This window comes from Semicossyphus pulcher, unplaced genomic scaffold (assembly GCF_022749685.1).
Source record: "Semicossyphus pulcher isolate SPU_LCO1_2020_fin unplaced genomic scaffold, fSemPul1.0.p SCAF_15, whole genome shotgun sequence".
Taxonomy (NCBI): Eukaryota; Metazoa; Chordata; class Actinopteri; order Labriformes; family Labridae; genus Semicossyphus; species Semicossyphus pulcher.
In genome coordinates this window covers 22,596,825-22,612,448 of record NW_027211659.1, presented here as the reverse complement: position 1 = coordinate 22,612,448, position 15,624 = coordinate 22,596,825, and the positions used below count along the sequence as shown (strand labels likewise).

The window sequence follows — 15,624 nt, the reverse complement described above, 5'->3', positions numbered from 1 at the left end:
TGGCTTTACTTTCACTTTTGATTCCCAGGAAATGAAACGTTTTCTTGTCGGCGTTGATGCAGAGTGAAGCCATTAATAGATTTTTGCGCAGAAGGGACTGAAGTTAGAGGCAGGACAACAGTATATTCATGGTCATATAACAGTAACGTCCAATTAAACCAGCGCAAAACTTGGCTATCATCCACGAGGGGGTCGGTCTCGCTGTTAACTTTCTTTTTCTCCTCGGGACTTTCCAGTGTCGCAGCAGGTAAGTACATTAATATAGCCGCTTTGAATTGAGAATGCATTGCTGAAATTTAAGGGTCGAAATTAACGTAACGCTACATTAAAAGTATGTATTGTTCGTTACTTAAAGCTAATTTGTTGTCGCGTGAAAACAGGGCGTTAAGTGTCTTGTGGAAGGCCAAGTAACTTAATAAACAGTGAGGAAAATGGCGGTTTCATATGTACGCAATGAATAAAACATGAAAAGCTAATTTACAGCAGGAAGACGTGGACAAGTTAGACAACTGCAGGAAAATCACAGAAAAAAAAGCCTATTCAGGTCTATTCAGTTTTGGACAGTAAAGTAGAGTTTTAAAATGTTACATTTTATACACAGTGAGACTTTGCTACACTTTATGCAGGTAGGTTAATCATGTTTTTATGAAAAAGGTAAATTAATTATGATAGGCATGATAAGTTAATACTGGGACAGCCTTGTACTGTCTCTGTCTCCCTCTGCTGGAGTGACAGCAAAACAGCACTTTTTCTGCCATGGATGGACACGCCTTTTATAAGCAGAGCCCCCTGTAGTCAAGTAAAGGTCTTTACTTTGCATTGTAAGATATTTAATATCTAATAACACTGCCAAAAGTATGACACTCATTCGTGTATTACATGTAAAAATTGTTGTTCACTTTACTGTTCACTTCAACAATATTGTCATTTAACTCTTATTTATACAATTCTGGCATTAGATTTAAATCACTAATAGACCCCATTTCTCAGCATTGTATCAATTATCTTTATTTCCTATTTTATTACACTTGTAAATATATATATATTTTTTTTATACTTGATACACATTTTGTCTTATTGCTTATTGTTTTTTACACTTATATTGTATATACTATAATTCACATATTTTAAGTATTTCTCTCTTTATATTTCCTGTATTTCTTCATGCTTCATGTCTGTTTAAGAGAAACTAAAATGCCCGAATTCCCCCCGGGGATAATTATATGTCATGAAGTTCCTGGTGTTGGGGCAACAGTTTTTACAGCTACATGAATTAATAGCTTTGGGTGAAGTTGTGCTTCCTGGCAAGCAGACTTAGTGTATGGTGACATTTTTTATTTTGAATATAATTCCATTACAGTCGTAATTGTTAGTGTTTAACATATCATAATTTTCAGTACTTTGATTAAGTAAGTACTTACCACAGTTACAAGGAAACACTTATTTTTTCTCTTGTGAAAACTGTGTGTTAGGTCACTTTTGCTAATGTCAGTTGAAAAACATTGTTTTAATAACTCATACTTGATGATTGACCTATTTCAAAAAGTTAAAATGAACATGAAAACAGTGGAAAGGTCAACTGTGTTTGTCTTTTACATATTTTTTACAAATCAGAATCACGTTGTGTGTTGCTTAGGGCTCATAAATAAGCTATCAAAATTAAGTATAACATTATTTTGTTTCATATCTCTGTTTAGGAACCATGACCAGTAAATTAGACGTCCCTCTTCATGGGCCTTCAGTCAACATTGTGAAACAATGTAGATCCGATCTGTGTGATGTGCTTCAGAGCAAATTTGGATGTGTGGCCGTCATTGATGGTGTGGATTCTGACAGCGATCCAAGCATTGCACATCAGCAAAGGTCTACTGGTGAACAAAAGCCAAGGTTTGCCGTCACGTTGCGTGCAAATGTTAAGGTGTCTGTGTGGAAGGCTGATCTCACCAGTTTCAAGGCGGATGCTGTTGTGAATGCTGCTAACACACAGCTTCAGCATTATGGCGGTCTTGCATTAGCTCTGTCCAGGGCTGGTGGTCCACAAATCCAGAGAGAGAGTGATGATTTCATCCATAAGCATGGTCATCTGAGCCCTGGAGATGCAATCGTCACTGGTGCTGGATCGCTACCATGCAGCCATATTATTCATGCTGTGGGCCCACGACTATCACAAGTTTTCCCTATGTCTGATATTTCTCGGGCTGAACCTCAGTTGAAGAAGGCCATCTGGAGCATTCTTGACAGAGTAAGGGACCACCGCCTGCAGTCTGTTGCCATTCCTGCTATAAGCTCCGGAATCTTCAACTACCCCCTGCCGCAATGTGCACTCACCATAGTGTCAGCTGTAAAAGACTACTGTGAACACTACTTTCACTGGCATCTTCCTCAAGAGATCTTCCTTGTAAACCATGATGAGCCTTCAGTGGTGGAAATGGACAGGGCCTGCCATCGGATATTGGCCCCACACCTTACTATGACAAACAGTCACGCAGCAGCAAGCAACGACAGAAAAACTGCCAAAACCTCAACACCAACTCTCCAGATTGGAAATGTCCGTCTGATCCTGAAGAAGGGTCAAATTGAGGAACAGCGGGTAAGAATCTGCAGTGAATTTATTATTAACTTATTTTATACAATTTATAAGGACAGTTTCTGTACCACTTTTTCTTCTGTGATAGTAATTACGATACCTAGACTTGACTATTTGCACAAGTACCAGAAATAAGCTGAGGTAACTTTAGCTGCAGCTCAGTTTGCAGTGTCTACCGACATCTGGTGGTCACTGAAGAAAAGTGTTGTAGAAGAGCTGAAAAACAAATCAGTCTTTAAAAAGGCTGAATATACAAAACCACTAACTGTGGACATTTTTATGGCTTTGACTTAAGCTACCCTCTCCGCTAGCAGTGCAATGTTCTTCTCTGCTGCTTTAAATCATTAGTTGCCATTAGCAGCCATAATATTTACTATTTCCGAGTAGGCTGCTGTTTTGGAGAAATAGAAACAAGTCCATTTTCTTAGAGATAATAAATTATGGCATCAGAATGGTGCATTTGTTTCCTTTCTGAATCTCAAAGCATCTTCACAAATCTGCACCTGGCCTTGACTTAACTGTTGAAATACACCTGAATGTGTGCCTGAGAGGGATTGATTTAAGCTTCTCTAATACTTAAGAAATGTAGTGTGTACACAAGACTAGTCCCAACTTTTTCATGTAACAACCATGTTTTCTCTCAGACAGATGTCATTGTAAACACTGCATCAAAAGACAAAGACTTGAGCATGGGTAAAATCTCCAGCGCTTTACTGCAAAAAGCTGGTAATGGAATACAACAAGAAATAAAAACAGCTTCTGCAAGTGGACCTGTCATCATTACAAAAGCCTACAAGCTGCAATGTAAAAATGTTTATCACACTTTTTGCATTGACAAGGGAAAAGATGCGGAGCAGCATGCAGCTGCGCAGAAGGTACAGTATGAGTTTAAATGTTTGTGGCATTAACAGATAATTTGTATTGTCAAAAATGAAATACTGTACAAAGAGCTTGTCTTTTATTTTTCTGTCCACTTATTCATCCATTACAGATTCTTTCTGATTCAGTATCTGAATGCATATGGTTGGCAGCCACAGATAATCACAAGTCAATCGCCTTTCCTGCCATCGGCACCGGGGCCCTCGGGTTTCAGGCGAAAGAAGTTGCACAGATCATGTTAGAGGTAGTGGCTGGCTTTGCCCAAAACTTCCCAAGAGTGATGGAAGTTCATGTTGTCATTTATCCTCATGACAACAACACATTTCAGGTATTGCAAAAAATACTAAAGTTGTGCGTGAGTTGTGATTTTGATACCAATGTCTCAAATGCGGTATTAGTTGAAAGTTAATATGGCAGCCTTTGCACTCATAGGCCACTATAATTTATTAGTCTAAAAAAAATGAAGTTGCTTCACAAGCATTGTATTCTTTTTCAAAAACAAAACACAACCAATACAGCAAGCAGCGCTGTGATGCCACCATGAATTTATTATGGATGCCACCGGCTACAACTGTTTTAGAGCAGCGAAGAAGAGCTAAATTCAAGTAATTCATAGTGTGTCTATGGCTAACAATAAGGGGGGGATACCAGAGAATGTAACGTCAGCCAAAGTTACAAACATGTTGGGAATTCTGCAATCTCAGATCCCGTGTCTATAGTCTGACGATGATATAGCCTCTGGGGACAACGGGGCATGTGACTTTTAACATGCTCGTTTCTGATGCATTCGAGGAAGTCGGGAAATGATACATCGTCAAGGGAATTATCTCAAGAAGAGTTTTAGATCTAGAATGGAGTGTTAGCTGAACTTACATGCCGATGTCCATTTAAAGAGAAGAATTAGAAGGTAAATCATCGTCTGATGACCGCTGATGGGAACCGGGATGTCATAACGTTGATTACAATTCTACATTACTATGTAGAATCTGTAAATAGAGATAAGGAATTCTGCAATATTTAAGAATGGAGAATCCCACCAGTAAAATGAAATATAACAATATGCAAGGCTTTAGTTTTAAATAATAAAACTAATGTTGCCTTTCAGTGTCCGTAGTATAGGTCTGCAGTTGTTGAATAATATCGATGTGTTGATATGTTAGGGTGACGTTCAGTATCTGCAAATGCACAAGTTTAAATATGAAAATCAATTTTGAGAGGGATAAAATAATATCAGAACGTGTAAAAATGAGCACCATGATAGAATAATATTTCTGTAGCCAAAATTCAAGTTCAGTGACTGTATTTATAACCGGACGAAAACTTTAACAGTCCTGGATGAGAGCGAAATGCTTATACAAAACTTTTAATGAGTAAATGTAAAGACGACTCTTTGTCCATAAACATAATCAGGTAAATGCCAGTTACAGTTATGAAACCTGTAATGTTTCACTTAAATCAGAGTGTAAAACCCGTCAGTGAGATGGAATGTGTTTACTGTGGTGTGAGACACTCCCCATACCTCCAAAGTTTACTTGGTTCATCCGGTCGTACCAGTTCATATGCTTTTTATGCTGAATTGTCTCATACAAAAGAAAAATAAATATTTTTTATAATAATCACCTTCTCTTTGCAGGCTTTTGAGGAACAAATGAGAAATCTCCAGGAGAAAGTATCTCATCCCAGCTTCGAATTTGGTAACACAGTACTTCAGATATCACTTCATTCTTTGTTCTAAGTTTGCCTGTATTGGTGAATTCACTGCAGTAGTTGTTTTATTACTATACATATTTGTCAAAGTTTGGTCATCGTTGTTTAATAATGCTAACACAGGAAGAGATCATTCTGAACAAACGATGCAAGAATCAGTTTTGAATCCAGTAACGACGAAGTTTAAATTATTTGCATCTGATTTGACTGTTAATAAATTATTATTGCTATATTTTATAATTGACACCAGCATGGTTTTTTTTATTTTACTTAGAAGGGGACAATGCACATTAAATAACATGGAAACTTCAGTACATACAGCATGTAAATGTGCCAGATTCAGCCATACACACTTATTTTCATCTGCAGTCCCTGAAACTTCAGCTAATAAAGGACAGCTAATCTAAATAATCAGCATAGTAGGAACCAACGTTGACCAATCCTAGATTGCAGCACTGACAGAGGACGTTATCATGTCTCCCCCACCAGCGTTTGAGAGCAGAGATGCCTTCAATGGCATGAAGGCTCCATCTCCACGGATCAGCCTGAGCGGCCCCTCTGAAGAAGCGACACGCGAGGCAGAACGGTGGCTCCAGAACCTGCTCTTTGAATCTGCTGGCACAGTCGTCATCTGTAACAACTTCATCCTGCACTTCGGCAAAAAAGAACTTGGGCAGCTTTCCAATCTGACCAAAATGGGCGTTTCCATTGAGGAATTTTATGAGAAAGGTCGTGGGGGCATAAGTATGAAAGGGGATTCAACTGAAGCTCTCGCAGTTGCTAGGTTGCAGGTGGAGGCCTTACTCTGCAAAACCCAGATGGAGTTTGTAAAAGATGAAGAGCATAAAATAAGTCACATTTTGACAGAGAATGTGTCTTTTCAAAGAAAGTCACTGCACCTCTCAAACCCAGAGTTCAGAGGAAGATTATCTCTCTGCAAAAATCTGAAGCTGTGGATGTCAAAGGTACAGTAGGTGTTTAAATACAACATAGATGTTGATGTAGGAAACTATAAAGCTTTGTCATGTGGTTAATGTCACTAAGATTTTTTGATACGTGGTCAACTAGTTGAATGTCTTTAAATGAATGATGTTACACTTATAGACAACTCCATTTCCTCAAAGAGGGGAGTGTTTGTATCAATTTGTTTCAAGTGCTGTGTGTACTGTAGTATTCTTTTTCTGACCCCATGCTTGAAAAGTGAAATGTTTTTGTGTTTTTTTAGGTGGAAAAAGTGGAGAACCCCACACTGGAGATGCTCTTTGAACTCAAGAAACAACAGCTAAACTGCCCCACTTTCAAAACCATGTTTCAATGCATACCTGCACAGTTCTGTGAGATGGTCAGCTGTATTGGTTTCCATGCAGAGTACGCTCCACCTGAAGGTATTATAATGCTTCTGCAAACAGCATTTGGTAACGCAAACAGATTCTTGACTTAATAACAAAGACATAAACACTACGATTGACTCACTTGCATATCTTGCTCTGTATACAGACCCAGCATTTGGAGAGGGCATCTACTTCGCGAGGACAGTGAAAAAGGCCATGGAAGTGTGGAAGGGGCATAACGAGGAGTTTGTCTACTTTGTGGAGGCTGAGGTGCTGGTGGGAGTGTCCTCTCCTGGGAAACCAGGTCTCATTCTGCCACCTGCTCCGGGACCAGATCCCCAAATGCGATACAACAGTGTGACCGGAGGATATGATATCGCTGTCATATTCAGTGGATATCAAGCTTTGCCCAGGTACATCATCACCTGTAAGGTCCTCTAAAGAGTGATTTCTATGGCCTTATTGTGGTGTTTTTGTACACATAAAAATGTAAGAATGTTACAGCGGTAGACAAACTTAGACATTAATGAGATTCTTCTTAAACAAGGTGAAGTGTTTGAACTGTTTTCTTTATGTATTTAACAACTATTATTCAGGAAATTATAGCTATAAGCATTAGTTCTTGGAACCAATAGTACAGAGGGATTATAGATGTCATGTTTGTTTCTCTTGAAGCTTAATAGAGATGGAATAGTTTCTTATTTTTTATTATATCTTTGTTTCTGTTTGGTTGATTTACATGTTTTTAAAATAGCAGCGCAATCATTTGTATATCAATCAAAATTCAACTTTAAAAATGCAGTGTGTAATAGCAACATTTTTCATACTTTAAACAAACTGCTTGTAATTTTTTTTGTTGGCATCAAATCATATGATATATGCAAACACCAACTTATTTTACCGATAAATTTAATTGGAAAGAAAAGGGGAGTTTATTTAGGATTGGAAAAACATAATGGTGATGGGCTTTGGTCATTAACAGGTATGGGAAGTGCATTGCAGCACTAAATACCTTAAATATTCAGAAAACAATGACTGTCAAATTGTGCCTGATGCTGACATTAAACAAATTAAAAAGTTGGATTTGTCAGACTCTTTTTTTGTTTGTTTGTTTAAAAAAATCAGTTAACATTTCTTTTGACACCTAGTTGTAAATCACAAAACCAACCTGATCAGCTGCATGGATTTAATAAAATGTAATACAAATAACATTTTTACAAAAATTAAGCTTGACAGTAATCAAAATTAAACACAGATATTAACATTACTCCTTTAAACACAATTTATTAAATGAGACTGACAGACGCCTCTAATCTTAATGACACACAAACAAGAATGTTGGAAATCACAGCATTTAGCATGAAAGTTCATCCTTTACCATTGAAATTGTTCCAAATAAAATCTTAAGGCTAATTTGGAAACCTTTACTGGGGCGTCCAGCTGTATTTCAGTCATGAACAGATAAAGATGCCATTGTGACCTTGTTGTTTTTCTTTTAGTCAAAAATAGGGATGCACAATATTATCGGCAGGTTATCGGTATTAGCAGATTATGGCTTGAAAATGACATATCGGCATCGACAGATCTAATTTTTCTGCTGATATTTTCCGCCGATAAAACAATGTTTTAAACAGCCTAAATGCTCGATGAGTCCTTAAAAAAAGAAAAGAAAAGGTTACAAACAAATGATATGAATGCCACAACTCCACATGGGAGACTTGATGTTCTCTGCAATTAGGTGGAAAAAAACGTGCCGAATATATCGGTATCTGCAAAAAGGGTTTGAAAATATCAGATATCTGCAAAAAATCTAATATCGTGCATCCCTAGTTAAAACACAATGGAAAGATTTTGCTGTGTTTTACCAATGACCATTAAGTAGCTATACCTCGCTTTGCAAAATGTAAAAAGCATTTATGATCCATCGGAGGAATTTTAATCTTTAATTTGCAGCTGTTAATTTATAAAAATGTTAAGCTTAAGTTCTGTGTAACAACAATATCTGGCCTTTACAAAAAAAAAGGAGACACTTATAACTTGACAGTACAACAAAACTCCACACACACCTCCAAAGTGTGTCAGGCTGTCAGCCAGGTGGTGAATGAGTTCAGCTTTCCACATGATTTATTACTGTCATTAATGTTACATATGAATGATTGTCTATTAAATTATTACTGCTTTTAGATTGTAGACAATGCCCCCTAGGATGTTTTAATACATCTACAGCAATCTGCTAAAAGCTAGTAACATGTTATTGTAATATCAACAGGTTGAACAAACATACAAAGAACATTTAACAGTTTAACATAGGACTAAACAACCATCCCTCCTTAGCAGTGCACACTGGAACGATGATACATTCAGGGAAACATCTTTTTTCCAGATATTAAATCCTCCTACATCAAGGTATTAAAAATGATATAAGAATGGGTGTTGGGAGACATGGACCGCAGAACGCATTCAGAATTAGTAGGGGCCACTCCGACACCCTCGAGGATATTTGGCGAATAATTCTATCATGTTTCTTTTTTTATTTGTCAAAAAGATCGTCATCCACCATTCATTGACTAAGCCTACTGGACACTCTGCCCTGCTCTCTGTCTCTCCCATACCTGGAGCAACATCTCCTCACATGCTTGTCACAGAAACAGTCACATAGAGAGAGGGAGACGTCCACATCCCTCCTGTAAATGCATGATGCAGCTGTGTCGGTCTCATTTGTCGATGTAGTGCCTTAATTTAAACAAAACTAAATAGACGCTAAGTCGTGAATTGTGGAATAAGTTTCATATGCATGCTCTAGCTGAAGTCACAAATCCACTGGCCACATGCATCTTTCCATATCTGAGGCCGTATTCATTTATTGAACATGTCTTGTCATATACAAATCACATGTCCATTAATCCATCCATAATATTTAAACACAAACGCTTAAACACCTCGACACGCTCACACGGTCAAAAATTGTTTGCTAATCGTACACCTGCCTGCAATTACCTGAAGCCATGGCTTTATTCTGTGTCCCAATCGAGGGGCTGCAGCCTTCTTATGCCGTATTTGAAGGCCGAATGCGTCACAGAAGCACGTCGAAGGCTGTCCCAATTCGAAGGCTCCTTCAGACGCGGCCGACAAATGCGTCCTCCGTTTCCCCGGTGGTCCACGAAGGATCCATTGGGTACATCCTTCGCAGCCCACCGTATCCCAAGATGTATTGCGCGCCAATTCAAATGAAATGGCGGACTTTTAAAAGTCCAAGGAATGCACTTTAAAATGTAAAAGTTTTAGTCCTTCGAAGGCTGCAGCCCCTTTATTGGGACACAGGCTCCACACAGTGATTGGTTTCAAAATTATAATCTAATACAAAATAAAATAAACAAAATAAAAACCACATGTTGGCTGTCACTGACGTTTTTGATTGTTTCGACACGCAATGTCTTTATCGACGAGCGTCCTTCACATGCAGCGGCTGTGAAAACAAGATTGTGGGTGAAAAATTCAAAACGCAAGTTGCGGTTTTTTTTGCAACTTTGTAAAAACGTGCTCATGATGAATGTATACAGAGCGGACACATGTAGTGAGAGAGAAGCACAAAGTGGCCTAATTAACAGTTATTTACACAGTTGGGCTATTTAGTTTTAAACAGGGCGACATAGCTGTCAGCTGCAATGTCTCATATTCAAATGTGGGTCAGGCATGGGCCCTACAGGTTCCGCGGTCCATGTAGGGAGAACAGGTTGAGTCTGGGGTCTCCTGGAGCAGTACATCTCCGACCACCGCTCATGTAAATAACCAGGGGGCAAACAGATCAATGCTGAGTTGGATAAATATGGCACATCTGGCCTCCAATGTTGAGAATATTACTGAAATCAGAACCTCTGTTAATGAAAAGAACCAGTTCACAACTTTTTTTCAGTGTGACACATTCTTTCGCAGAGAGAATCCCTTTCAGTAACTGAAATTTAGAGCTTCACCCTCAGTGCCCCGACTGCAGGTATGTGTTCAAGTTTACTATATTATAGGAAAACATTTACAGTACAAATATATGGGTAATGACGTATTCACAGACGCTGAAATTTTGGTCACTTTATCCCTGACTCTTAACAGCTTTAAATGACACTCCCTCTGTTTCACTGGTACTTAGAGTCACACATACAAACCAGATCTCAACTTTCATACAAATGCATACTCACTCACTCACACGCAGTCACTCTGTGCATTCAGCGATCTCTGTGCCGTCCACCAGCAGCGTGTGAATGATCCCGTCTCGTCTCTTCCCGCTGCTCACAGCTTTCACGCAGCAGTTGTGGTCTCCGAGTGTGAAATGTGTTTCCGTGCCGTCTTCCACAAACTCCCCCTGCATGTGCAAAAGTATGGACGAAGAAATGAATCAATCAGTTCCTTACTGTCAGCTCTGGAGATGGTGTATATGCAGACAACTGTAGAACCACAGGGGGTTTGAGCCTTTAAAATCATTGTGCTTTGGTTTCTGATTTTAAGAGATACACCTAAATTAAACATTTAACTTGACACCAGAATTTCTATGTCATTAAAATAAATCTAACTTTTATTGAATTAAAAATCTGTCTGTTTTCATACTTACTGCAGTCTCAATATTTTGTCCATTACACCAAACATCCATGGTGTCTTTCTCTGAAAGAAAGTAAACAGACTGAATCAATGAAACTGTCAGGCAATAAAAGTACTAACTGTTACTGCCATGTAACAGTTGCTTGCTGTCGTGTGAGAATGTGTGAATGAATCTGCTCGTCTTGTGTTTTCCCAGAACACTAAGCATGAGAGCACTGTCCTGGTTGGTATGTTGTCACCTTTTAATTCACTTGAAGACTTTCATCGACAATTACATGACATTAGAATAGAAAATATTTCCAGAGTGCTCACTCTCTTTTGAAATCCATTATATAAATGCCATTGGTAAAAGATAAAGAACAAGATTCAAATTGAGTTGGCAGGTATTGGGACAGAAATGACATAAGAATAGTATGAGTATAATTTATTTAAGTCCTCACAAAAAGACATAAAAGTCTTTGTTTTAAGGGAATTTTGGGGGGATTTTTCACTCCAGAGATTATGAGAAAAAACGTATTCTCTATAGTGGAGAAACAATGGTAAAAGTCAATGAAATTGTTCATACATTCTTGTGGTATAAATCTGTAAATAAAGCATGGTTTGCTGTATTTCAGATCATGAATGATACTATCAAAAGACTTTTTGAAAGCATAACATATTTAGATTAGGAAACCTCCAACTGAACAACATTACAATATATTTGATCTGAATCACAGCAATAAAACACATCTCAGAAGACTAGAAATGACAACACCCCTCAGAATTATTAATGTTTCATATTTCTTTTTTTTTTCTTTTTGTTAAAAAGAGAAGCTGTTTGTAAACTTCCTTTATGGGGGGAAACTTTATACATTTAAAATATATTTCTTATAACTCGCAGTTCAAACCAGTCAGACGCATCGCTTTCGGGAGCTTAAAATCTATTTCTAAAATATACTTTAGTCTTATTAAGTTCAAAAGTGACTTTCGTATGGCTGGAAGGCTCTTTTGAATGTCTGTCTTATTATAACTTATAAAACTACTTTTTTTTTTTTAAGATTATTTTTTTGGCCTTTGGCTTTATCTATTGGACAGCTGAAGACAGACAGGAAATTCTGGGAGCAGAGAGCGTGGGGTGACATGCACCAAATGATCGGCAGACCGGGAGTCGAGCCTGCGATCAGTGCGACGAGGACTGTAGCCTCTGCACATGGGGCGCCTGCTCTACCGACTGAGCTAAACAGTGCCCCATAAAACTACTTTTTAAGGATAATTAATCCTCTTAAAGTTACAAAGAGATGCCCATAATTAATGTTAAAAAATGCATCAAAAGCTTTATCAACATAATGTGTCTGATCTACATTTTCTGTGAGACAAGAAAGATTAATGGCCTCCACCCTAGTGCAACATTTATCTCGATTGTTGATTGTTATTACAACACATGGAGTTATGTCATGGTTATGGTATAATCAACTACAGCTGACCAGAGGATCACTTGCCACAATGATTCACCCCTAAGACTACTTATGTAGATCATACCCACATATTTAAGCTAAATTAAATAAATAGAATATATTACTGCCTAGATAACTTTTACACACCAATGTGCAGTAGTCCTTATGTGTTGCACATGGCTTCGGGTGGTATGCCGCCTGATCAACTGTAAGCAGTATAATTAAAAGAAGGATTAACTTGTCCAGATAATAGAGGTGGTTGAAAATGGCGTGCTGCTTAAAGCTGCTAAAGAGCTTAGCCTCAGCTCTAACATAATATTAGGGGGTAGTTCTGAAGAGGGGGAAAGAAAGCTATTCAATATATCAATCCAAAACCTATTACATGTATCTAATGTATGTATAATGTATCTTAGGTCCAAAACAACTTTAAGAACTGCTCAGTATTTATCACAAGTAATTTATTTCTGTGATATTGATCACTATTTTTATGAGAGATGCCCTGATTTATTAAAGGCATTTTAACTAAATCCTTGGCTCGGTGTGAGTGTGCCTGCAGGAAGCCCAGGGGCTTTCCTTCCTCAACAGTTACCTGGCATTCACCTGGAGTTTAACACCTTGCACCGAGCACCCAGTATCCCTCTTTTTTTTGTTTTGCTCAGTATTTATATTGGAAAATGTTGTTATGTATAGGCTGTATGTGGAAAACAACTCATAATAGCAGAAAAATAATGTAATAATCAAGAGAGTGGACACATAATAAACAAACAGAGAGAGGCTCACCCAGGACCACCCTGCAGTCAATGCCATCCAGGTTGAGAACCCAAGTGCTGGTGACCTTTGACCTGTTCTCCATGTACTTCTTCAAGCTCTTCCCGTTGATCTCCAATGTGTACTCATAGGCAAAACCACTGACTGCATCAATGTTGATGGTCGCTTTGGTGTCTGATTTGCCCACAGTGAAAGTCTCCTTCCCCACAAGTTTAAACATCCAGTCCCGTCTCAGCACCTCCTGCAGTACGAGGTCAAATCAGAAATGATCAATGAAAAGCTCTGATTCATCAACAGGCGTCTCAAGTACGTCTATTCTCTCCGCGTGCTAAATTACTTGAGATCATGATTCATACCTTTCCATCCACGAGGATGACCCTCTTCCCGGTGGTCGTGCCGTGTTCAAACTCTATCCTGTGGACTCCATCACTGAGTGCAACCTCCCACACACCAGCAAGATCATTCGACATCCTATCTTCTTTAGACCCTGCTGAACAATAAAACTACACCACTAAATATCGAGGCATATACGTACATGGCATCACCTTACCAGCTAACCACCTGGGCTGGCTTTCGTTAGCTGATAATAAATAAGTTAAACCAAATCTCATTCTTTTCTGTGCATATTTAAGACTATCTCTACCTACAGACACTACAATTTAAGGACAGTTATTAGATTGCATAATGTTAAATCACTTGTTAACGAAACCTTGCTAATGATAACATGCGAAGTTGTAGCTGTGTGTTGCAATACAACATCCGGTGTCAGGATGTCCCTTTCAAAATAAAAGCCATAATAGTTTGTGTTGGAAGCATAGACTGTATATGGTTAGAACAGAGCCACCAGAGTATGAATATTGGCGTGGAAATCGCATAAATGATATAAATTGAACTTCATTATTTTCTCCTTCCATAAATATAATGGACAAGTGCAAACCACTTTCTTTTAAAACTGTTTAACAAGTATTTTAGGTGTTTTTACTCTTCAAGAATCTTGTGACTAAAACAATTAGACCATCTAAATGCTTTGTAATGCACTTAAACACCAATTATGAAAATATCATGAATAGTTTGGCACAAGGTAGGTGTTGTTTGCAGCAATCTAGAGTTATTATAGTTTTGAAATTTTCATTAGTTTTTAATATTATTTTGTCTTTCATTTTGGTTTTTGATTTCAGTTTAGTTTCAGTAGCTCATAAGTATTTTCATTTTCAGGTTTTTACTTTTCATTTAGTTTTCGTGTTAGTTTTAGTTTTTCAGGTATTAATTGGAAAGCCTTGATTTAAAGAAGCTGAAAAGGGTTGGATGCAAGAATGCATGACCTCAAATATGATTTTCATTAGGCCTTTGTATTAGGCCAGTGTCTCTTGAGAAGTCAAACAGAGCAGGACAAAAGTGGTATCGCAACCACAGTGTGAATCGAGGGGGAAACGAAAACTAGGCTGATTTTGCCTGCAATTCTATTTAGTTTTAGTTTGTGTTGCATTGTTCATTGTAGTAGCACTTATTTTATTTAGTTTTAGTTTAGTTTTTTTTTAAATGGAGTTTTTATTTTTATTTCAGTTAACGAAATTATTTTATCACTGCGAGTTTTAGTTTTAGTCTTAGTTTTTGTTAGCTAAAATAACCTAGCAGTAAACCTGTCAAAAGCAATTTTTCTAATTTACTGGAGTTTTATTTTGGAAAGAAACGGAAGTATCGCGACGCCACACAAGCAATACAATGGATTTTACCAGTAGCTCTGAACGCTAACGTTACATTCTTTGCTATAACAGGATAACCTTAGGGTTAGCTCAGGAATATCATCATTCATTATACATCGGCATTACCTTAATGGTCGTGAAGCAAGCGCTTCAGGGGTAACAAATGATCAGCAGGGTAATAAGCGCAGTTCTAATCTCAGACAGTTAGCTTCCGCAGAGTCAACAGACGAGCTGTGACTATGCTGTTACTATGGTAACATGATATTCGCCTACGTAAAAGCTTGACCACTCCCACTCGGGAAAAACACTTTTTAATCCCCCAGACTAAAATATTATTGGAACTGATTTGAAATAAATAAACTGGACATTTTGTATTTTTTATTGTGAGTTAAAGAAATTAATTTCTTTTTTGTGAACATAATGATATAACATATCATAATACCCACACACGTCTTCAGATCTTTTCACATCACTCCATGGTTTAAAACAATTTCAGGACTATTATATCACAGATTAACATATATTATGTGCTTAAGTGAGTATTTATGGATCGAATATGGTGTTTGTGTCTTGAAAATAAACTCCAGTCACTGATGAGTTTTTAATGGTTTCCTGACAATAATGGAGAA

General features: G+C 37.8%; 2 protein-coding genes across 4 annotated transcripts; one reads left to right on the top strand and one right to left on the bottom strand.

Annotated features, from left to right (window-relative positions):
• The first annotated feature begins 39 nt into the window (after window positions 1-39).
• Window positions 40-7,653, top strand: parp9 (poly(ADP-ribose) polymerase family member 9). Its single transcript, XM_069663011.1, has 8 exons — window positions 40-247; window positions 1,698-2,590; window positions 3,232-3,462; window positions 3,579-3,794; window positions 5,100-5,160; window positions 5,663-6,138; window positions 6,399-6,558; window positions 6,671-7,653. Exons 2-8 carry the CDS (start codon window positions 1,703-1,705, stop codon window positions 6,943-6,945), a joined length of 2,307 nt encoding a protein of 768 aa, XP_069519112.1. The 5' UTR covers window positions 40-247; window positions 1,698-1,702; the 3' UTR covers window positions 6,946-7,653.
• Window positions 7,654-7,676: 23 nt separating this feature from the next.
• faima (Fas apoptotic inhibitory molecule a) lies at window positions 7,677-15,191 on the bottom strand. 3 transcript variants are annotated; one of them, XM_069663015.1, is made up of 5 exons: window positions 15,122-15,191; window positions 13,649-13,779; window positions 13,305-13,533; window positions 11,105-11,154; window positions 7,677-10,858 (listed from the first exon to the last, which is right to left on the bottom strand). In XM_069663015.1, the coding sequence occupies exons 2-5, from the start codon at window positions 13,760-13,762 to the stop codon at window positions 10,709-10,711; spliced, it is 543 nt and encodes a 180-aa protein (XP_069519116.1). In that variant the 5' UTR covers window positions 13,763-13,779; window positions 15,122-15,191; the 3' UTR covers window positions 7,677-10,708. The 3 variants fall into 3 exon arrangements, with proteins under 3 accessions (XP_069519116.1, XP_069519115.1, XP_069519113.1); XM_069663014.1 differs by having other exon boundaries at window positions 13,649-13,782; window positions 15,122-15,161; XM_069663012.1 differs by lacking the exon at window positions 15,122-15,191 and having other exon boundaries at window positions 13,649-13,826.
• Between the last annotated feature and the right edge of the window lie 433 nt (window positions 15,192-15,624).